At 46.1% G+C, this 22,986-nt stretch overlaps 1 protein-coding gene across 2 annotated transcripts in view; it reads right to left on the reverse strand.

Moving 5' to 3' along the window:
* Positions 1-22,986, reverse strand: part of SUPT6H (SPT6 homolog, histone chaperone) — a 46,391-nt gene that overhangs the window by 10,946 nt on the left and 12,459 nt on the right. For both annotated transcript variants that reach the window (XM_008066697.1, XM_008066698.2), the window contains 26 exons: positions 20,536-20,667; positions 19,338-19,496; positions 19,168-19,244; positions 18,629-18,821; positions 18,173-18,257; positions 16,610-16,883; positions 16,152-16,253; positions 15,813-15,929; positions 15,376-15,465; positions 15,046-15,188; positions 13,749-13,897; positions 13,524-13,622; positions 12,632-12,761; positions 12,398-12,548; positions 12,070-12,224; positions 11,679-11,874; positions 11,161-11,300; positions 10,799-10,916; positions 7,322-7,398; positions 6,918-7,053; positions 6,480-6,617; positions 6,227-6,394; positions 4,370-4,497; positions 3,031-3,238; positions 1,775-1,922; positions 1,212-1,354 (listed from right to left, as the gene is read on the reverse strand). In XM_008066697.1, the coding sequence (XP_008064888.1) occupies positions 1,212-1,354; positions 1,775-1,922; positions 3,031-3,238; positions 4,370-4,497; positions 6,227-6,394; positions 6,480-6,617; positions 6,918-7,053; positions 7,322-7,398; positions 10,799-10,916; positions 11,161-11,300; positions 11,679-11,874; positions 12,070-12,224; positions 12,398-12,548; positions 12,632-12,761; positions 13,524-13,622; positions 13,749-13,897; positions 15,046-15,188; positions 15,376-15,465; positions 15,813-15,929; positions 16,152-16,253; positions 16,610-16,883; positions 18,173-18,257; positions 18,629-18,821; positions 19,168-19,244; positions 19,338-19,496; positions 20,536-20,644 (3,633 nt within the window). In that variant the 5' untranslated portion in view covers positions 20,645-20,667. The remainder of the gene's footprint in view (positions 1-1,211; positions 1,355-1,774; positions 1,923-3,030; positions 3,239-4,369; positions 4,498-6,226; positions 6,395-6,479; positions 6,618-6,917; positions 7,054-7,321; positions 7,399-10,798; positions 10,917-11,160; positions 11,301-11,678; positions 11,875-12,069; positions 12,225-12,397; positions 12,549-12,631; positions 12,762-13,523; positions 13,623-13,748; positions 13,898-15,045; positions 15,189-15,375; positions 15,466-15,812; positions 15,930-16,151; positions 16,254-16,609; positions 16,884-18,172; positions 18,258-18,628; positions 18,822-19,167; positions 19,245-19,337; positions 19,497-20,535; positions 20,668-22,986) is intronic.

Below are 22,986 nucleotides of genomic sequence, written 5' to 3' on the forward strand. Positions count from 1 at the left end.
GGCTTAGGCAATCCTTCCACCTCAGTCTTCCAAGTAGCTTGAACTACAGGTGTGCACCACCACGCCTAGCTAATTTTTTGATTTGCTGACTGTAGAGACAAAGTCTCGCCAAGTTGCCCAGGTTGGACTTGAACCCTTGGGCTCAGGCAATCCTCTCGCCTTGGCCTCCTAAAGTGCTGGGATTACAGGCTTGAGCCACCATGCCCGGACTAGCTTTCTTATATCCTGGAAAAATCACACCAGCTTCCCTTTTTTGGGTAAAGTTGAGAAACTGTCTCTTTTATAGTTTGTCTAGTAACATGTAAAATAATCCAGAAAAAGGTTTTAGGATAGCTTTAATGACTTCTGGCCATCAGAAGGTAGAACACTGTGCCTAGTCTGTAGATAAGAAACACAAGTCCTGGCAGGGCTTGGTGGCTCAGCCTGTAATCCCAGCACTTTGGGAGGCCGAGGCGAGTGGATTGCCTGAGCCTGCGGGTTCAAGATTAGCCCAGGCAACTTAGCGAGACTCTATAATAAATAAAAAATTAGCCGGGTGTGGTAGTGTGTGTCTGTAGTTCTGGCTACTTGGACGGCTGAGATGGAAGGATTGCCAGAGCCCAGTAGGTCGAAACTGGGATGGATGTGAGTGTGCCATGGCATTCCAGCCTGGGCGATAGAGTGAGACTCTGACTCAAAAAAAAAAAAAGAAACACAGGTTCCCATTTCCCTAATCTAGTGGAGCTAGATAGCCAAAGAATAAAACAAAAGCCTGGGTGCAGTGGCTCAAGCCTGTAATCCCAGCACTTTTGGAGGCCAAGGCAAGAGGATTGCCAGAGCCCAGGGGTTCGAGACCAGCCTGGGCATCTTGGTGAAACCTTGTCTCTACAATAAATCAAAAAAATTAGCTGGGCGTAGTGGCATGTGCCTGTAGTTCCAGCTGTTTGGAAGATTGAGGCGGATCACCTGAGCCCAGCAGGTTGAGGCTGTGGTGGCTGTGAGTGTGCCACTGCACTCCAGCCTGGGCGATAGAGTGAGGACATGGGTAATCTCTGAGTAGCACGCAGAAAGACTTCATGCTAAGCCTCTATGTGTCCTATCCCTCTTCCTTCTTTGGGTACTTGTTTGGTAAGAGCATGATCTAAAACACCCCTTTTCTAATTCCTTTCTAGGGCACCAAGATCATTCAATCAAGAAAATCCACTGACAATGGTTAACACTGCAGCACATACCTCGCTTAGTTCAGGGAAATTGTCCTGTTGACAGAAGGGGCACTGCCAAAGCCCAGTCTCATCGTTGCGGATTGCCTGGTCATAGCTCTCACCCTGTGGACGCCTGTGGGCAATGCCAGTGACATTGCAGATGATGAGCTTTCCTGAAGGAAGGGGAGAGGACAGGGAGCAGGCTAAGAGAACTGGAGAAGTGACTCCTTCCCATCAACATTTTAGTGATACATCTGATTTCCTTCCCATCCCTGAGAAGGGGAGAGATTCCCCTCATTTGACGATAGGGGAAAATGAGGCCTATATGAAGAGTGACTTTATGAAGAACGCACAGCAGGTCAGAAATATATGTGACCTTAAATTCAGTTTTGACTTCCAGTCGAGGCCTCTACAATCTTTTTACACACTCCCCTGTTCTTCCCCACCTACAAACCTGCCTCATTCTGCTGGAATCAATGCTTGGTTTGAATGTATATATTAAATGCACTCCCTGCCCCCAACATTTCTTCCTCCAACTGAAAAAAAAAAAACAAACAAAAAATAGAACAAAACAAAATGACCCCAGAATTTACCAATGTAGAAGGTCTCTGGTGTTTCTTTGGTTAACATATTGAAGATCTCCTCTGTGTTGGGCGAGCGGTAGGCTGTCCGGAGGTCCTTATACCGGCAGCTCAGCTCTGCCCGGATGTCATACAGTGTGATGTGTTTGTCACCATAGCCCTGGGGAAGAAGCCCAACAAGAAGAGCCTTGCAACCACTCCCCAATCTGAGCCATAGGGATTTCTATGATCATAGGGATGGAGAAGGCCAGTTGGCTCCTGAGAGCTTCTCTTCCGTCCCTTCAACACTGACTAAAGGAGGATCTCAAACTTAGCCATGATCACTGTTCTGTAATGAAAATGCTTCAGGGAACCCTGAAGTATAAAACACATAAATGCAAAGCTGTGCTGTTATAAAGAAATAGGCTGAGCGGGGTGGCTTACACCTGTAATCCCACCACTTTGGGAGGCCAAGAAGACAGGACTGCCTGAGCCCAGGGTTTGAGACCAGCCTGGGCAACTTGGTGAGACCTTGTCCCTATAATAAATAAGAAAAATTGGCTGGCTGTGGTGGCATGTACCTGTAGTTTTAGCTACTTGGAAGGCTAAGGTGGAAGGATCACCTGAGCCCAGCAGGTGGAGGCTACAGCCACTGTGAGCATTGCCACTGCATTCTAGCCTGGGCAACAGAGTGAGAGTCCAACTCAGAAAAAAAAAAGCTGGGTACAGTGGCTGAAGTCTGTAATCCCAGCACTGTGGGAGGCTGAGGCGAGAGGATTGCCTAAGCCTATGGGTTCGTGACCAGCCTGGGCAACTTGATGAGACCTCATCTCTACAATAAATAAAAAAACTAGCCAGGCATAGTGGTGCATGCGTGTAGTCCCAGCTACTTGAAAGGCTGAGGCTGAAGGATCAACTGAGCCCAGCAGGTTGAGGCTGCGGTGGCTGTAAGCGTGGCACTGCACTCTAGCCTGGGTAACAGGTGAGAACTCCAACTCAAAAAAAAAAAAAAAAGAAAGAAGAAAACTCAGGCACTGACATCCTCCGAACTCCCTCCTGCCCCTTGCTCTTATGGTTGCAGTCTCTGAGACTTTTCTGGCTCCTTAACAAGCAGACTGAAAACTTCCTCTTCCTTACAGGAATACAGTAAGGGGAGGGGCAGGGAGAAGAGAAGCAAGTTTGTCACATCAACGGTATCTGGGTTTCTCTGGACACTTGCTGCCTAAGTCTCTTTCTAACCAGGCCACATGGGATGGTTTTTCTGCAAGGTCTTCCATGCTGTCACCCACCTGCCTCTCCAGTTCTTCTGCAAAGGCATCAAGGTCCAGGTCCTTGAGCCGCTCTGGGTTTTCCAAGATTTCTTCAAGGGCTCCCGCAGGATTGGCATCCTCAGCTGATTCATCATATTCCAGGGCATCCACTGCCATCTTCCTGGCCCATTCATAGGTCTCAGGATGGACACGGGAACCATCGAGGACTTCAATGTATGAGTCAGTGCTGAAGGAAAGGCAGAGAAGGAGCAGGATATAGAACAAGAAGCTTCTAGTGACAACCCCAATGTCCACCAATGCGGAACTGGTCAAATAAATTAGGGTACCTCCATACAATGGAATACTATACAGCCATTAACAAGAATGACGTAGATCTATGTGTGCTGACATGGAAAGATGGCCACAATATATTGATATGTGAAAAATGCACTGCAAAACACTATGAACCATATGATCCCATTTTTATAGTAAATGGGTAGTTAGTAAATGCATAGCAAAAATAAAATTTAGAAAAATTATAGTATACATAAAATTGTTATGGTAGTTATCTCTGGGGGGTGGGATTATGGGGGACTTCCACTTTCTGCACAATATTTATATATGCTGAATTTTTATAATGAACTTATATGAGTCACACATATAAAAACAAGAAAGGGGAAAAAGGCCTTTAAGAATTTGCTGACAGCTATTTTCCCCCATAAAGCCTTCCCAGGCTGGTCTTGCCCGTGCACTCACATGGACCTATGTTATTCGTGGAGTGTTACAGCAAAGCTGAGTGGAAAATGAAGTTTTAGAACTTGAAGCCTATTTCCCCACTGATTTCCATTACTGAATGAGGAGCTATGTGCCCGTGGAAAAGATCCTCCAAAGACTGAGTTGATAACTTCTGGAGAGGAAGAGGTCAATAGTGAAGTCCAAAGTCCAAGTGAATAGAACTTTCTCTCAATAACATCATCTCAAAACATAACAAATCTCTCTCCCCCTTCCTTATCTCTTCATACCCCCATACTCCTTTTCCATTACCCCTACTATTCCCACCCTTATCTGGCCACAATAAACCATTAAAATAAAACAAGTTTGTGTTCACTGAACAAAATCTTGTATTTTCTGTCATTAATGTTGTCCTTAAGCTAAACTGGTTCCTTTTATGTTTCTCTCACATGAAAAAAGCTTCACATAATTGAACCGATCTTTTCCATAGGTCAGGGGCTCTTGACTGAAAACAGGTTCCATATCTTTCCTTTAAAACATTTCCCAAGTTAAATGGCTTGTGGCCCTTTGACAGCCCTAACCCTCTGAAATCCCAAAACAAAGACTGAGGGAATTCCTCCAGGTCCATCCAGGAAAAGGGCATCACCTGTCCCCCAGGGAGGCCGTGTCAATCTTGAGGAAACCAGCACAATTCATGAAGACCTTGGGACCCATGTGGCACATGGTAACCAGCTGAGTTCGGCTCTCAAGTCGGGTGTTGTTTTGCTTCAGGATCTAGGGGAGAGGGGCAGAGTGAGCCAGGGCAATAAGCAGTCCTAGCCTGCTTTCCAGTCTGTTAGACCCTCCTGACAGTAACTCTGTCTCCACCCAATATCCAACTGAGCATAGACACTATTCCATACTATCTACCACTACAAATTTTCTCAAAATAAACTACATTAGGCCAGGCTCAATGGCTCAGCCTGTAATCCCAGCATTTTGGGAGGCCGAGGCAAGTGGATTGCCATAGTCTGTGGGTTCGAGACCCACCTGGGCAACTTGGCAAGCCCTCGTCTCTACAATAAATTAAAAAAAAAATTAGCTGGGAGCAGTAGTGCGTGCCTGTAGTTCCAGCTACTTGGAAGACTGAGGCAAGAGGATCACCTGAGCCCAGCAGGTTGAGGCTGCGCTGGCCGGGAACGTGCCACTGCACTCCAGCAGTCTGGGCAACTGAGTGAGATTCCAACTCAAAAAAACAAACTAACAAACTACATTATACCTATGAAAGACTACATACAACTAATGTATGGTTTAAAAGTTAATGATAAAATACATACTCAAGTACCTATCACCTATCTTAAGAAAAAGAATATAGTTGGGCATGGTGGCTCACGCTGCTCAAGCCTGCAATCCCAGCATTTTGGGAGGTGGAGGCAAGAGGATTGCCTGAGACCAGGGGTTCGAGAAAGCATGGACAATCTGGTGAGACCTAATCTCTATCAAAAAAAAAAAATGGCTGGGCGTGGTGGTGCATGCCTGTGGTTCCAGTTTCTTGAAAGGCTGAGGCAGAGGGATCGCCTGAGCCCAACAGGTCAAGGCTGCGGTGGCTGTGAGTATGCCACTGCACTCCAACCCGGAAAACAGAGTGAAACTTTGGCTTAAAAAGAAGAAAAAAAAGAATATTATCAATACTTCTGAAGATTCCTGCATGCTAGCTTTTCTGACTGAAATCCTTTTTCTTTTCCTTTTTTTTTTTCTACCACGCCTGGCTAATTTTTTGGTTTATTGTAGACGAGGTCTCGCCAAGTTGTCCAGGCTGGTCTCAAGCCCCTGGTCTCAGGCAATCCTCTTTCCTCAGCTTCCCAAAGTGCTGGGATTACAGGCCTAAGCCATGGAGCCTGGCCCTTTTTCTTCCAATTGGGAAAAAAACCCCACTATCTTGAGGTCCGTGTCTAGCAATTTCTTGCTTTCTCTATCTATTTAAATCATGGCTTATGGCTATATTTTCCATGAGCCACTAGAGTATAGAACAGCATAGCTTTGGCTACCTGGGTCTGAAGTTGGACTCTTTTTTTTTTTTTTGAGTTTGAGTTTGAGTCTCACTCTGTTACCCAGACTGGAGTGCAGTGGCCGCTCCTGGCCACCGCAGCCTCAACCTGCTGGGCTCCGGCGATCCTTCCGCCTCAGTCTTCCAAGTAGCTGGAACTACAGGCGCTGCGCTACCACACCCGGCTAATTTTTTGATTTATTGTAGAAATGAAGTCTCGCCAAGTTGCCCAGGGAGGTCTCAAACCCGCGGGCTCAGGCAATCCACTCACCTCGGCCTCCCAAAGCGCGGGATTACAGGCTGAACCACCGAGCCCGGCCTGAAGTTGAACTCTTGACTCTCACTCACTAGTTGAGTATAATCACAAGCAACTTTACTTCTCTGACCGTGGTCCTCCTGATTTGCCAAATTACATTTGACAAAGTGTTTATTTCAATGAAATGGTACCTTTAGAAACTTGATTCACCCTAGTCGTACCTTCAGGAGATGAGTCCCTTTCCGAGGTCCCAGGCCACAAACATACTGGATCAAGGCCTGGCTGTAAGGGTGGGCTATGGCACGGTTGACATCGACTCCAACCTCATTGACTCGGTTGATAAACTCACAGTATAAGGCATTGAGCAGCTCCTCTTTCACCACATGCTCCTGTTGACATACAACAGTAGGAATAAGGTCACTTTGCCTCCCTCCCTGCCTTCCCACCTATGGCTGCCTATCAAATCTGACTCACCTGCAAGGGGTGAAACTTGAGACACAAGATGTCTTCATCAGAGCTGCACACCTGGGCAAATTCAATCAGAGGGTCCTGGATGCGCCGGGCCAAGGAGACAGCTTGTCTCAGTACTGGAGGATAATCCCGGAACTCTGCCTAGAGTCAAACAAGGGTCAGCAGGGCCTTAAAGTACTCTCAGCTCCACCATGAAAAGGAAATCCAAATCATTCTGGCTTGAAGTCACTTTCTCTATTCCTCTGGGATCCTATTTCCTGAGACCAACTTAATCTCTGTGGTTCCCAATCTGAACTATAACTGGCGAAATGCAAAACCTCTGTAAGAATAAAGTACACAGGTGTAGTTTTATGCCCCAATAACCCTTGTTTCACTATTAAACCTCTTTGGGATTAACAGCACTTGCCTGGGAAGGTCCTACAGATGGGGTTCCAGCATTACCTCTGACTTCTTGCTGTTCATATAGAGAATGGCCAATTCATTATCAACCAGCTCCACTCCAATAGAAGACAGTTGTTGTCCCTGGTCCAGCTCATGCACAATACGCTTCACATCCTCAATCAACATCTGGGCGTCCCTGGCAGGATGAGGAATGTTGGTCAATGAATATATTTTCTTAGGGATAGACAGTCTCATGACTAGGATGGGGATGAGGAGGTGAGGGAGGAAAGTACTTTGGAGACAAAGAACAACAACATCCTTGGGAATATCCCCTGGGGATATCATCAACACTCTACACAGGCACAGGCCTGCTCTGGTATGGGTATATGTCAGATTCAGCAGTAAGGGATGAGTTGGGTCATAGTCTTAAACCAGGCTTGGCCCAATCCCCTAGTAACCCCTACCTGTTCTCTCCTGCGATTGTTACCACATGAGGCTTCTTATTAAGAAGAAATTTCTTTAATGTTTCAATGTCTTGAGCCTGGATTGAAAGAAAATTGGAGTTGAATGGCTCTAAGGTTGAGATTTCAAGCAGTTCTATTTCCCTAAGTAGTTCAAGGTCTTAAATAAAAACTGGAAGGGTTGTCAGAGGAAATTTGAACCAAGCTGCCACCAAAGATCCACCCCCACCTGTTCCTGACAAACAGCTGGCCACCCTGTCCCTGCCTAGTCATTCTACTGACTAGAACCTCACTCTAGTGATATTAGTAGCCACCGACCAGATCTGAAGGATAAAGTTAGAAAACTGTTCTCTTTTGTTTTGTTTTGTTTGAGTTGGAGTCTCACTCTGTCACCCAGACTGGAAAGCAGTGGCCCCTCCCGGCCACCGCAGCCTCGACCTACTGGGCTCCGGCGATCCTTCCACCTCAGCCTTCCAAGTAGCTGGAATTACAGGCGCGCACTGCCATGCCCAGCTAATTTTTTGATTTATTGTAGAGCTGAGGTCTCGCCAAGTTGCCCAGGCGGGTCTCAAACCCGCGGGGCTCAGGCAATCCTCTCACCTCAGCCTCCCAAAGTGCTGGGATTACAGGCTGAGCCACCGAGCCTGGCTACTGTTCTCTTTTATTGTGAACCAAAGTCTGTCTAATACCTAGCCGCTGGTCCTAGTATTGATCAAACAAAACAAAGAACTGGTGCCTGCCCTCTTTTGGGTGAGAGTCCTTTTAAAAGGTCAAAATGGCAAGTATGTATCCCTAAATCTTCAGTTTAAAGACACCCAGTTCCGCTGGGTGTGGTGGCTCACGCCTGTAATTTCAGCACTTTAGAAGACAGAGGCGAGATGATTGCCTGAGTCCAGGGATTCGAGATCAGCCTGGGCAACTTGGCGAGACTTCATCTGTACAATAAATTAAGAAGAATTAGCTGGGTGTGGTGATGCACACCTGTAGTTCCAGCTACTTGGAAGGCTGAGGTGGAAGGATCACCTGAGCCCAGCAAGTTGAGGCTGCAGTGGCTGTGAGAGTGCCACTGTACTCTAGCTTGGGTGACAGAGTGAGACTCCTACCCGTTCAAATAAAAACAAACAAAAAAACCCCACCCAGTTCCGACTTCAGTTCCTTATAACTTAATTTCCAATGCCTCACACACCGTATCCCTCTGCAGTTTTTGTGGATTTCTATTTCATTTCTGGTGTGACTTTGCTGAAAACCTGATATAACAAAGTGAGGGAGGTAATGGTGATACAAAAGAGCAAAGCATGGCAAACCATCTAAGACTGATAATCAGCCTTATCTGGGCCCTAGGGAGCTTCCCATAGGTGACATTCCTCTAAAGCTCCTGGACCTCCAGCCAGGTTGTTATGTTCCTCCTTCTTAGACATGCTGTACATCTTTCTCTTTTTTCGGCTGTGCTAACTTTTCAAATACTGTTAATTTCCTAAGTAGAAGAGTTCAATACCTCTGTCAGCCCTCAAATCCAGCTGTCTACATATACAGATGGTTTTCTGGACAACCACATGCCCAGTGGAGTGAGTGCCTAAACTAAGTTTTTGTCTCTCTTTAAACAGGAAGCTCACTGTTAGGCAAGACACATTACATGCCATTTAACCAGAATACCATAACAGGGAGATTGAGACCTCTAGTTTGAGTATTAAATATTTGTTAATATTTTCTAAGATTATTATATTTCTGGCTTTTATTTGGATTATGATCAACTAAATGCACTTGGGTATTATTCACACAAAACACGGCCTTATAGTTAGGACTAGTCAATATTTTGATTTACATTTTAAGATTTTTGTTTATTTTTATGTGTTTTCTGAGTCGGGATTTCACTGTCACTCAGGCTGAAGTGCAGTGGCACAATCACGGCTCACCACAGCCTCAGACTCCTGGTCCCAGGCAATCCTCCTGCCCCCCCGCCCCCAAGTAGCTGGGAATACAGGTATGCACCACCACATTTGGCTAATTTTTTAATTTTTTGTAGAGATGAGGTCTCATTGTGTTGTACAGGTTGGACTTAAACTCTTGGGCTCAAGTAATCCTTCTGCCTTGGCCTCCTGAAGTGCTGAGATTACAGGCGTTAACTACCACACCTGGTCAAGATTTTAAAAAAGAAGTTGTTTGTAGTCGGGCTTGATGGCTCGGACTGTAATCCTAGCGCTTTGGGAGGCTGAGGTGAGTGGACTGCCTGAGCCCACGGGTTCAAGACCCACCTGGGCAACTTGGCAAGACCTCATCTCAACAATAAATCAAAAATTAGCCTGGCGTGGTAGCGCGCACCTCTAGTTCCAGTTACTTGGAAGATGAGGCAGAAAGATGGCTGGAGCCCAGCAGGTCGAGGCTGCAGTGGCTGGGAGCGCCCACTGCACTCCAGTTTGGGTGACAGAGTGAGATTCCAACACCAAAAAAAAAAAAAGAAGTTGTCTGTACACTTGGGAGGCTGAAATGGGAGGACTGCATGAGCCCAGGAGTTTGACACAATCCTGGGAAACAGTGAGACCTCATCCCCACAAAAACAAAAAATTAGCCAGCTGTGGAGGCACATGCTTGTAGTCTCAGCTACACAGGAGGCAGAGGCCAGAAATTCAAGGCTGTGGTGAGCCATGATCATGCCATTGTATTCCAGCCTGAATGAGTGAGACCTCTACACAAAAATAGCAAAAAAAAAAAAAAAAAAGGGGGGGGGGGGGGGGATCTGACAACAAAAAATAATTTTTTTTTGAGTTGAAATCTCACTCTGTCACCCAAGCTGGACTGTAGTGGCACACTCGCAGTTACTACCACCTCGACCTGCTGGGCTTAGGTGATCCTTCTGCCTCAGCCTTCCAAGTAACTGGGACTATGGGCACGTGCCACTACACCTGGATAATTTTTAAAAATTTATAGTACAGATGAAGTCTTGCCAAACTTCCCAGGCTGGTCTTGAACTCCTGGGCTCAGGCAATCTTCTCGCCTCTGCCTCCCAAAGTGCTGGGATTACAGGCATGAGCCACTGTGCCTGGCCTGTCACAAAAATTAAATATACCATTAGGATAAAACAATTCAGAAATATGCCAAACAGATAAATTTCTCTCTCCTTGGAAAAAGAGACACTGAAAAGCTAAAGCAGAGAAAAGGTTGGCTTCATGCCTCAGTGGCTTTCAGCTCCTGGAACAGCTTGACCTAAATGCTGGTAAGAACAGAGGCAGTAAAGGCAGCTCCGGAGGCACAAAAGGTCTAAGAACTGGCCTCAAGCCAGAAGTAAGTTCTATACCAGATAACTTTAGTGCCATCTACTGCCCGTGGAAATGAGATTTATCCCAGGGGACGAGAAGTCAGTGACCAGATCACTGCTAATCAGGGTCTTGCATGAGTTGTTGCTTAGATCATAAACGCTTATCTCCACCAAACTGTAAAATCTACTCCAAAAGTGTACTTGGTAACCCCGCCTCAGCCACTTGCCTTCTTTTCCCGCTCTTCTTCTCTCCATGCAGTTCGCCGTTTGGTAAAATGGGGCAGTCGGAGGAAATCGGTGACTTCTCCTTCACCATTGACCAGGGCACAGAACACAGGGTGATCTCTGCCGGCCAGACAGAAAAACAGCAGTTCAAGAATCAGCAATGAGACTATGAGTAAGAATGAAATTAGGTTCACTATCTGGGAGAATGGGCCACCTGAGACCCAATCCCCACCACTACACAATACATCTATGTAATGAATATGCATGCGTACCCGGAATCTAAAATTTAAAATAAAAAAAAAAAGAAGAATGAATTTAGGAAGACAGGTAAGATGGTGCTGGGCAGGCAGAAATAGGCTGTTACCTGGCAGAAGAGAAAGCAATGCCGAGGACTCGAATGCCCTTTCCTTGGTTCTCGTCCATAAAGTCGTCATCCTCCTCTACTTGCTGATCTGGTCGGTAGGGTGCCACCCTCAACCAGTTGTAGAGTTTCCGACTACAGGCCTGGGGAGGAGACATGCCAGACACTATGATCACCAGGCTAAGTGTGCTAAGGAAACAGATATCTGCACACATGTACAAGGGTGTGTATGCATATATGCACACGTTCCTAGCCCTTAGCATGCTTACCACCTGCAGGCATATAAACAAGAAAGAATGGCAACACAAACAAATAATGTTTGGGCGAATGGGGGAGAGGGAAGGAAGAGCTCCCCAAGTTGAGAGGTCTTGGGAGTGACACTCATGGCCATGTGTGCACTCCCTCTCAGATTGTACTTTACTTGCCTCTAGTAGTAGTGGAACTACTACTAAGGGGCTCCTTCACACTCAGCTTTAATTTGAGGAAATCATATGACTAAAGATCATGATTCTCTGTCCCACCTTTATGACATATTCCTTAGCTTCAGCCAGCAGCTTGTTCTTGAGTTCTTTGGCCATCTGTACATAGAGGAACTGCTGTAAAGCTCGCTCGATGGCCATGGTGCGTTGCCGGTTCCACTCTTGCACTTGGTGGCTGAACTCATCTCGGTAATAAAACTGTTTGATCTCTTCAAAATATGTCTGGTCATTGCCATAGCTAAGGAGAAACAAGAAGCCTGGTGTCAGGAATGGAGAGAAAGTGATAGCCAAATGTCCACAAACACTGTGAAGGAGCCAGGGACAATGATTGCTCAAATCTGAAATTGTACTTCATATTCCTGAAGTGCCTGTCCCTCTACCAGCCTTTGACCAAGCCTTTCCCAAAGAACCACCAGCTCAGGGCTTTGCTTACCCTTCTACTCCCTTCATATCTATGCTGATGTCAATGGTGAGTAGCCCTTCATCTTCAGCCAGGCCCATCTTGAGGAATTGGTCATCTCTCAGTTCCTTAACAGGCTTGTTCTTCAAGTACTTGAAGGAATAAGCGTAGTGGGCCTCATCCACATCCTGTACACATCAAGAGGGAATCATCAGCCTGTGGACTGGCTGGGCTTGGCCCTGGAAGAAAGGCCTGCCTCCTGCTCTCAGGCAGACAGCTCAGCTAAGTGGAAGGTAAGAGATTCAGTTCAATCAAATAGAGTTGGGTCACATCTTGGATGAAAGTCCTTCACCCAGCTCACCTTTCTACCTTTCTTGGTGGGGGTTATATTTAGCTTGGCTCTCTCTTGGAAGGTCTGCCTCAGCACCTGCCGGACAAGGGGCTCACGGGCAATCTGCAGGGCTACCATGTAGCGGGCACCTTCCAGCACAGCTTCTGGAGTAGGGAACTGGCTGTGGGGAAAATGGAAGCTGTAGGACATGGGCATCCTGGCCCGCAGGCCTCTCCTCTTGCCAGTCACCTGCTGCATGCCTACCTGCAAACATAATCCTTGGCCAGCTCCAAGGGCTCAGCAGGAAACTGTTCTGTCTCATGCCGCTGGTAACTGTCCCGGAGGTTCTCCCCAAACTGTTCAGGAGTAAGCCCAAACTTTTTGGCCAGACCATCTAAAGCATCAGGAGATTGAAAGGTAAGTCAGTAGCAGGGCTAACAAACCTCTTGGCTTTCAGAATCTAGAGTAGTAATTCTGGGCACTAAACTTTAAAGGGACCATGAATGAATAGAACCAAGTAGTCAAAGAGCAATAACAAAACTGACTTAAAACACCTGACGGGCTGTTACAAACCAAAAGGGATAGTAGGATGGACTCTTTCCTGTCAATCATGAGCTTCCCATTACTTCAAGAAATTAGGAGGAGCCCGAACCCTTATTGTGGGGCTGGAATGGGTGGCAAGAACAAGTGTTGGCCAGGCACAGTGGCTCATGACTTTAATCCCAGCACTTTGGAAGGCCGAGGTGAGAGGACTGCCTGAGCCCACAGGTCCAGGACCAGCTTGGGCAACTTGGTGAGACCTCATCTGTACAATAAATCAAAAAATTAGCCGAGCATGGCAGTGCGTGCCTGTAGTTCCAGCTACTAAGCAGGTTGAGGCAGAAGGATTGCCTGAGCCCAGCAGGTGGAGGCTGCAGTGGCCAGGGGCATGCCACTATCCTCTAGCCTGGGTGACAGAGTGAGACTCCAACTCAAAAAAAAAAAAAAGGAAAAAAAGAACAAGTATTGATGAGGACCAGGTAGTAAACTGGTCAGTTGGTTTAGGATTGGACTGATGGTTAACCCAGATAACGCTTTCTCTTCCTACTCACAAACCTTCTTTGTAACACCCCTTGCTCAAGGATAGAATGTCCAGGTCTCAAAGAAGGTGCTTTACCTAGCCCAGCACTCTGGCAGATGGTATACATGTCTCGGCGGGAGGCTTGCTTGAGCTCGGGCCCCCTCTGCTCCTCATCTTCTGCTTCCTCACCTTCACCTGCAAAGAAAACACTAGGAGAATTAGAACTTTAGTTTCCAATCCCTCACAAGGATCTAACACACTGGGAAAGAAGCCAGGGCCCCCAGGCATCAAGCCTGCCTGGTTTTCTTTGCAAGCACGCACCTTCTTCATCTCCCTCTTCCCTTACACGCTTCAGTTTCTTTCGGCTAGCCTTGGCAGCATTCTGCATCTTGGGGATGTCACGGCCATAATAAAGAAGAAAATGGTTGTAGACATCTTTCAGTTCATCCATTGACTGTACATCCTTGAGCCTGAAGAGAAGAGACATAAGGTCTCAGTCATCACTAGGGAAGCAGTATACCCCTAGTTTGTTATAAGATGTTCAATTCCCAGAAGTCGAGATCCAAATTAGGATGGGCCCCTGTATTGCCCAACTATTAAAGGCACACAATAGCCCCAGACCATAACTTAACCATAACCAAGGTAACTTAAGAAAGAAATACATCAAACAGAAATGGTAATTGGTGGTAGTTACAAATGGAAGCAAAAAGGGAGAGGCAGGTAAGGCAGCATGTCTCTAGAAAAGTTCAAAGTCCTGTAGACAGTCCTTGTCTCTCCTCCTCAGTCTGCTTCATGATGCTGGCCACTAAAATGATCTGCTCCCCCCAAGATCCCATTCTGACCACAGGCTCATCAAGCTACTTTCTGATTATAATCTGGTTTCTTTTTCTTTTTTTAAAATTGGAGTCTCACTCTGTTGCCCAGGCTGGAGTGCAGTGGCATGCTCACAACCATCACAGCTTCGACCCACTGGGCTCAGGTGATTCTTCCACCTTAGCCTTCCAAGTAGCTGAAACTATAGGTGTGCACTACCATGCCTGGCTAATTTTTTGATTTATTGTAGAGACGTGGTCTTGCCAAGTTGCCCAGGCTGGTCTTGAACTCCTAGGCTCAGGCAATCTTCTCGCCTTGGCCTCCCAAAGTGCTGGGATTACAGGCTTAAGTCATTGCGCTCGGTATAATCTGGTTTCTTATGTAGTTTTATCTACATGGAATAATCATACAAACATCTAGCCAATTTTTTGGTAAACAAAACAGTGTTTGTCTTTTATATACCAATATAGAAAACCGAGAAGCATCTGCCTATCAGAAAGATCATTTGTCATGTACTCTTTTTTTGGTGTAAGAGACAGGGACTCACTCTGTTGCCAGGGCTAGAATGAAGTAGTGCAATCATAGCTCACTGCAGCCTCAATCTCCTAGCTTTAAGCAATCTTCTTGCCTTAGCCTCTTGAGTAGCTGGGACTACAGGCACGAGCCACTGCTCCCAGTTTTGACAAGTTAGATTTCTAAGAGATATGGCCCTGTGCTGCAAATTTTGTAAGGTAATATTGTTCCCGGGAGGTCTGCTTTGGTTCCTGAGGACTTCCTGCAATGGAATAAACCTTGTTTGTGTTACCTCTCCATGTCAGTGGTGTCCAGAGCCCGGATGCCATCAGCAAGAGGCTTGTCGGGGTCAGCAGAAATCTGCTCATACTGATAAGCCTGCATCTTCTCAAACAATCGTGTTAGGTTCTCTTTACGGATCCTCAGCTGGGTCCACTAGGACAGAATAGGGCAGGAATGAGGGCTGGTGTTCAGCCCTGGAGTCCCAAAGCCAATCTGTTCCTTACCAAGATACCCAGTGGGGGGAAGCTGACAGGCTTGGGGTGTTTGGATTGGTAGTACCTTGGTAGCAGTGATGCCCAAGCCGGCCCACAGTTTCTTGGGGTCCATGAGTCCACATTACCTTTTCATCCCACTGCCACACTCTCCACAGGTCATTGATGTGCAACTCAGGCTCCACATATTCCTTTCGGTAGAAGGCAATAAAAGGCACCTAGGGTGGCAAGGAGACTGCAATCACTCAGAGAAGAATGATCTGCAAAGATCCCCTCTGCCAGAGGATAATGATTTCCTGGATAAACAGCTCCAGGAAACTTAAGTCAGAAGTTTGGCCTCCCTCACAGATCCATCCAGGGCACACTGGTCTTCCTGACAGGAGAAGAAAATGCTGCATACAGGGTAGCATTGTTCTTGTGATCACTAGGGTCTCTGCTGGTCCTAACACTTCTTGAGTCATTGGACTACTTCTGAGGATAGAGGATGGGGGCTCCCTACCTGACTTAGGTAGCTACCTTTTCCCTTATCCCCTAACTCAATGGGTACTAAAGTTTGAGATGCTACCTCAAAATGCTGATTTCTCATGAACCCCAGGGCTTCTTTGATCTTCTGAATTGTGCTGGGCCCTTTTCGACTGAAGCTGCTGGTTGGCTGCCCTCGGTCTAGGTAATCACAGCTTTCCTACAGTGGGAGAAGAAACAGCAAGACTATTATTTGCTTTGTCTTACCACACAAAACTGCTTCATAATACAGGCTGACCTTATTAGATAAAATTCAAAAAAATCTCTCTCTCTCTGTCTCGTATCAGTTACACAGATATACAGGGTAGGGGAGGAGTGGCTCCTCATCTTGATGAAGTGGCTTTTGGTTCATGTCAAAAACTAAGGATCTTTTTTTGGGTACCTGGAGAGAAATGGTTGGTGTGGCAAAGGCATTCCTATAGATCCAGTCAGCTTCTTCTTCTAGTTCGTCATCTTCAGCACTCTTGACTGGAATGGAGCGGAGCTACAGCAATAAGATAACAGGGTGAGACTGCTTTATCTTGTATCCTACTCAGGAAATACATATACCCTTTGGGACAGAAACATGTGATCCTCAAGCACATTTCTTGCACCCACTATTGTTGTCCTGGTATGAAGTAAGAGTTTCATAGATTTGCTAAAGAAAGAATGCCATTTCAAGAATCATAAGCAAGGCTAGGTCTATCTTCTCGCTTCTAAGTGCTGGACACCCTGGAACCTGCGTTAGATGGGGTTCAAAGTCCATCCTGGGTACTACTCAGTGTCAGAGTGTTGCTAGATTGTTTCTCGGCTACTAGGTGATTACAGACTAGCAGAAGGTAGAGGATGGCAGTTTCTTACCTGAAACCTCTCAGGCAGGTCAGTGGCTCGAATTTCATTGTCTTGATCAGTGAGGTGACTGCTTTCCAGCTCACTGGGCTCATACATCTCAAAGATGCTCCTGCGGCTCACACGCTTCTTGGTAGTCTTCTTGGGGCGCACTCGAATTTCACCCTCAGCCTCATCATCCTCATACTCATACTCTTCCTCCAGTTCTTCATCATATTCATTGTATTTCTCAAATTCATCATAGTCGAAGTCCACACCAAAGATTTCCTGGGCTTCTTGTAGGGCTCTGTGGGTGATAGCAAAAGACAGTTTGCTTGGGTTCAGGTGAGAGAAGAGAAACACAGTCCCCATATAGATCTTTACTTGTTCTAAGGGAACTAAGAAGGTTATGAGAAAGGTAAATAAAAGAACCATACTCACTAATTTTTTTTTAAAAAGGCTTAGCCAGGGGAAATTTCTGGACAAACAATTTTTTTTAGAAAATAAGAAGGCCATCTCAGCCGGGCTTGGTGGCTCAGCCTGTAATCCCAGCACTTTGGGAGGCCAAGGTGAGTGGATTGTCGAAGCCCACGGATTCGAGACATGCCTGGGCAACTTGGCGAGACCTTGTCTCTACAGTAAATAAAAAATTAGCCGGGCGTGGTAGCGCGGGCCTGTAGTTCCAGCTACTTGGAAGGCTGAGGCGGAAGGATCGCCGGAGCCCAGCAGGTTGAGGCTGCGGTGGCCAGGAGCGGCCACTGCACTCCAGGCTGGGTGATGGAGTGAGACTCCAACTCAAAAAAAAAAAAAAAGGTAATAAAAAGGCCATCGCAGGCACAATGACAGTGACAGAAATCAAACAGCAACAGGGCAAATAGATCCATATCCAGATGAGGGAATCCACCTTCTGCTAAAGCATCACTATATTCCCTTAAAGCAAAAGCTATCAAACTTTTAAACTCTGATGCAGAAAACTTTCTTTCTTTTCTTTTTTTTTTGAGTTGAGGTCTCACTCTGCAGCCCAGGTTAGAGTGCAGTGGCAGGATTGTGGCTCACTGTAGCTTTGACCTCTTGGGTTCAGGCAATTCTTCTGCCTCAGCATCCCATGTAGCTGGAACTACAGGCGTGCCACCACACTCAATTTTTTGAAATTTTTGTAGAAATGAGATCTTGTAATGTTGTCCCCAGGCTGATCTCCAACTCCTAGGCTCAAGCGATTCTCCTGCCTTGGCCTCCCAAAGTACTGGGACTATAGGTGTAAGCCACCATGCCCCACCCATGCATCTTTCTTCCAACAAAATCATACTTAGAAGGTCAATATAAAAATGAATAAACATGGAGCTATAAGTGGAAGAGAAATGCTGGAGCCTTGCCCATGTGGGACTCCATCCTAATCTCATGGCCCTAGAATGCAGAGATAGCTTCCAGGGTTTCTAGGAGCAGTCTGAAATTAGTGCCTAGAAGGTTACTTGAAGCAGAAAAATAAAATGGCCACAAGCTGGGAATGCTCCATTTTTGGCAGAGGTCTCTGACTTCCTCCTTCCTGACCAGCCCATTCAATCCCTTTATCACCACCTTGTACTAGACCCCACTCACGCATCTGTGTATCCGGGAAGCTTTTTCCGCCATTTAGGTTTTTTCAGAGGCTGTCCATCATCATCCACAATGAAATCATCAATATCTGGGTAGGGAAAGGAAGGATTAGTGCCCAGAGTCAGGGGATGAGCCAGGACTGAATGGCTTTTTATCTTTATTTTTTAATTTTAGAGATGTGGGGTACCATTTAGGGTTAGGTATACAAATGTTCATTATGTAGGTACCCTTGTTGATGAGGCGTGCCCCCCCACTTCCCTGGCAGTTTCCCACTACTGCCAATCCCACCCCCACCCTCCTGAATGGCTTTTGAGAAGAACAAGGAAGCTCCTGAAGAGAAACTTCTTTGTGTTAAATGCTGGGGGCCATAGCTGAAGAATGGCTTCCTATCCTGTTCCTAGGGGATAGGAGATCCCAACAACCATCCAAACACTGGCTTCTCTGCCCAATGCTGCATACCTGACTCTTCATCATCATCTTCCTCCTCCTCTGGAGGAGCCATGGGGGCCTCCACAGCCTCCTGCCCTTCTTCCCCTTCCCCATCCTGGAAGATTTCCTCTGCAATAGCCTCTTTTTCATGTTCCTCCTTGCCGTATTCCTCCTCGTCGTCATCCTCATCATCTGACATTTTTTTGACACGCCGGTATTTTTGCTAGAGGTGGGAAAACCTGCCTCATCAGAGTCTGACATAAGACTACTCTCCAGTCTCACTCCCTTCTTCCCACCACAATCACACTGACCAAGGGAGATGGGGAAGAACATATTGAGTGATGCTCTCTTTCAGATCCAAGGTTCACTGCTGAAACTGCCAAGCCTTTATCTAACAAGGTATAAGATATGGGAGGCCAACCTAGGATCCACAGCACAAGGAGACTGAACACCTCTCTTCTCTGATGCTAACAAACTGTTTATGATGTGCCTCTTCTCCCAGAGAGACAGTGAAATTTCAAGGGCTTTTTCCTACATCACCAGGGACAAAGGCAAAGAATGACACTTACTCCTCGTTTGACTTTGACACCCAAATTCTCCTCAATGAGGTCAAAATCATCATCCTCCAGGCGGTCGTCAAAAGATGCTGAAGAAAACAAAGTGTTACCCATGGTGATGGGGAGGGTCCTTCCTGACTGCAACTTCTACCCCAGCCTCACCTGACCTGAGGACTACTCACTGCGTTTTCTCTTCTTGTGGCCAACATCATCTTCTGAATCACCAGAGTCACTGCCCTCATCCTCCTCCCCTTCATCTTCATCATCATCATCATTGATGAAGCCTTTCAGGTTGCCTTGCTCATCCTGATCATCTAGGTTTTCCTCTTCCTCCTCCTCATCTGGAAGACACGCATGTTTGAGGCATGGAGGCTGGGGAACAGGCTGCAGATGAGCAAGGTCACCTGCTAAATGTGATTATTCATTTGCTCTGGGACTAATGACCTAGGTGCCAGGTTGATTCTTCTGCAAACATGGCCATTGACTTACAGCAGCAGCATCTGGAAAGTATAGTTTATTTTCTGAATTCACCATCTGTCTTTAAGCAAGATGACCTTCCTAATCACTTTGGCTCCTCAAAACCATTATTATATACTTATAGTGACCGATAACTTTGTTTTTCTCAGTTTATAAACTCAGCAACCATATTCTTTTTTTTTTTAGTTGGAATCTCACTCCATCGCCCAGGCTGGGGTGCAGTGGCATGCTCACGACCACCCCAGTGTCTACCTGCTGGACTCTGGTGATTCTTCCACCTCAGCCTTCCAAGTAGTCAGAACTACAGGTGCGTGCTACCATGCCTGGCTTAATTTTTGATTTATTGTAGAAATGAGGTCTCACCATGTTGGTCAGGCTGGTCTCGAACCCCAAGGGCTCAGGCAATCCTCTCGCCTTAGCCTCCCAAAGTGCTGGGATCACAGGCTTGAGCCACTGCACCCGGTCAACTATATTGTTTTATTCATAATTCTTCTGATAAAAATTCATTTCCCTTTCTCCATTAAAGTAATTTAATGGTTCTACTCTGCTGATGATCCTCAAGGTTGGGTTTCGCCAGAGAAATAGGAAACTGGGAGCATAATACCAACACTTATAGGTCTAAAGTGGGAAGGATTTATGTATTGGTTAGCTACCTGTCCCTCCCCAATACTGTAAATTCTACAATAGCTAGGTCTTTACTTTATGTTTCCAGCTCTAAGAACAGTGCCTGGCATACAGTAGATAGATGTTCAGTAAGTATTTTCTAAGAATGACTGAAAGTTCTCAAGCTGGTACCTCATATGAAATAACTTCTGTGCTGAGCCTGAGCCTTTCACCAGCAAGAATCCAACTATCCAAAGCTTAGCAATAGTGGGGAGAAGCTTGAGACTGGGGCTTCCTCACCATCATCCTCCTCTTCCACAAATTTCTTGGTGACTCGGGGTACCACCTCGCCTTCATCATTGTATTCTTCTTCTGACTCCTCAGCCTCACTTTCCACAAAATCAGACATGGCTTCAGTTTCTTACAATCCACCTGAAGATTAGAGAAGGGAAAGAGGGAAGGATAAAAAAATGAGCCACAAGATTTTACAAAGGGCTTTTAAAACTTCCCACAAATGGCCTTTAGCCACCTGTCATTGCTCTACCCACTCAATCATTTTTTTTTTTTTTCTTTTTTGAGTTGGAGTCTCACTCTGTTGCCCAGGCTGGAGTGCAGTGGCTGCTCCTGGCCACCGCAGCCTTGACCTGCTGGGCTCCGGTGATCCTTCCGCCTCAGCCTTCCGAGTAGCCAGAATTACAGGCGCGCGCTACCACGCCTGGCTGATTTTTTGATTTATTGTAGAGATAAGGTCTCGCTGTCCAGGCGGGTCTCGAACCTGCGGGCTCAGGCAATCCACTCACCTCAGCCTCCCAAAGGCGCGGGATTACAGGCTGAGCCACCGAGCCTGGCCACTCAATCATTTTTACTTGAGGAGAAGAGAGGAAGAGTGAGATGACTCTACCTACTCCATTTTTCATTCCTCCCAGGGTTGCTCCTCTCGTGTGTGTGTGTATTTTTTTTTTTTGGTGACTTGGGGTCTCACTCTGTTGCCCAGGCTGGAGTGCAGTGGCACAATGACAGCCACTGCAGTCCCAATCTTCTGGGTTCAGGCAATCCTTCTGCCTCAGCCTTCCAAGTAGCTGAAACTATAGGTACACGCCACCACATCTAGCTAATTTTTTGATTTATTGTAGAGATGAGGTCTTGTCATGTTGCTCAAGGCTAGTCTCGAACCTCTGGGCTCAGGCAATCCTCTTGCCTCCACCTTCCAAAGTGCTGGGATTACAGGTGTGAGCCACCACATCCGGCTTCATGTGTACTTTTAAAAAAGAAGGGAATTATACCATATCTATCTATCTATCTATCTATATCACCTCTTTTCTTTAAAGAGTTTACCTCACTTACCATTTGGAGTTAGGAATGGGACAGATGAGGAAAGAAATTAATGTAGAATAATAACAGAAGTAGGGATATGGTGGTAGAATGAGATTATGTGACTTGCTCACAGGTTAGGGAAACAATTTATGAAAGGCACTTTTAAATACGCTATTCCTGGTTATTAGCAGAGTCAAAAGGAAAATCACTTTTCAATAGATGAAATACACAAACACCCCGTGAACTTGAGTCTACTTGTGTGAGTGTTAGTTGGGAGAATTCAGGTGGAAAAGAGGCTTCTTTAGATACATGAGAACCATGACTCAAATTTTTTTTTTTATCATTTAGTGCCTCTGCAAGAAACCTTGAAAAGCTTCCCGTGCCTATAAAATAAAGGCAACATAGTTTAACAAAAAGATTGCTAGGCTTAAGAGTAGAAATCAGGTCTGGCATGGTGGCTCATATCTGTAACCTCAGCACTTTGGGAGGCTGAGGTGGAAGGACTGCTTGAGGTCAGGAATTTGAGAACAGCCCCATCTCTACAAAATAAAATAAAATAATATATATATTAGTTGGGCATGGTGGCACGTGCCTGCAATCCTAACTACTCAGGAGGTTAAGATGGGAAAATCACTTGAGCCCAGGAGTTCGAGGTTGCAGTGGGCAGGCTATCATCATCCCACTGCATTTCAGCCTGGATGACAGAGCAAGAGCCTGTCTCACAAAAAATAAAAATAAAAAAAGTAGAAATTGGCCGCTGGGCTCGGTGGCTCAGCCTGTAATCCCGCGCCTTTGGGAGGCTGAGGTGAGTGGATTGCCTGAGCCTGCGGGTTTGAGACCCGCCTGGGCAACTTGGTGAGACCTCATCTCTACAACAAATCAAAAAAATTAGCTGGATGTGGTAGTGTGTGCCTATAGTTCCAGCTACTCGGAAGGCTGAGGCGGAAGGATCGCCGGAGCCCAGCAGGTCGAGGCTGCGGTGGCTGGGAGCGGCCACTGCACTCTAGTCTGCGCAACAGAGTGAGACTCCAACTCAAAAAAAAAAAAAAAAGTAGAAATTAAATCCTGGTCTCATCCCCTATGACTATGTATGCAAACTTAAGCAAATCATTAGACGTGTTTGAATGTTTCTTCATCTGGAAAATGGCAACTGCACTACCTATCATGCAGAATAGTTGAGAATATTACATGACATAGGGGAACAAACCTATTGTTTCAAGATGAGTTAGCTGAGTTTGAATTTGAATCCTGGGCTTAACTTTCCTTAGCGTTCTATAACTTTGTACCAACCAATCTCAACTTACTCATTACTTTCCTGCTTTCTGACTCATTCAAAGCCTGGAAATGATAGAGGAGAACTCCAAGAACCACAAAACAGAATATGATGGGCCCTGAGTAGGACTTAACAAACAGCACAAGTCATCACACAGGATTCCG

Source organism: Carlito syrichta, unplaced genomic scaffold, assembly GCF_000164805.1.
Source record: "Carlito syrichta isolate Samal-C Ts95f unplaced genomic scaffold, Tarsius_syrichta-2.0.1 Scaffold309091, whole genome shotgun sequence".
Classification (NCBI taxonomy): domain Eukaryota; kingdom Metazoa; phylum Chordata; class Mammalia; order Primates; family Tarsiidae; genus Carlito; species Carlito syrichta.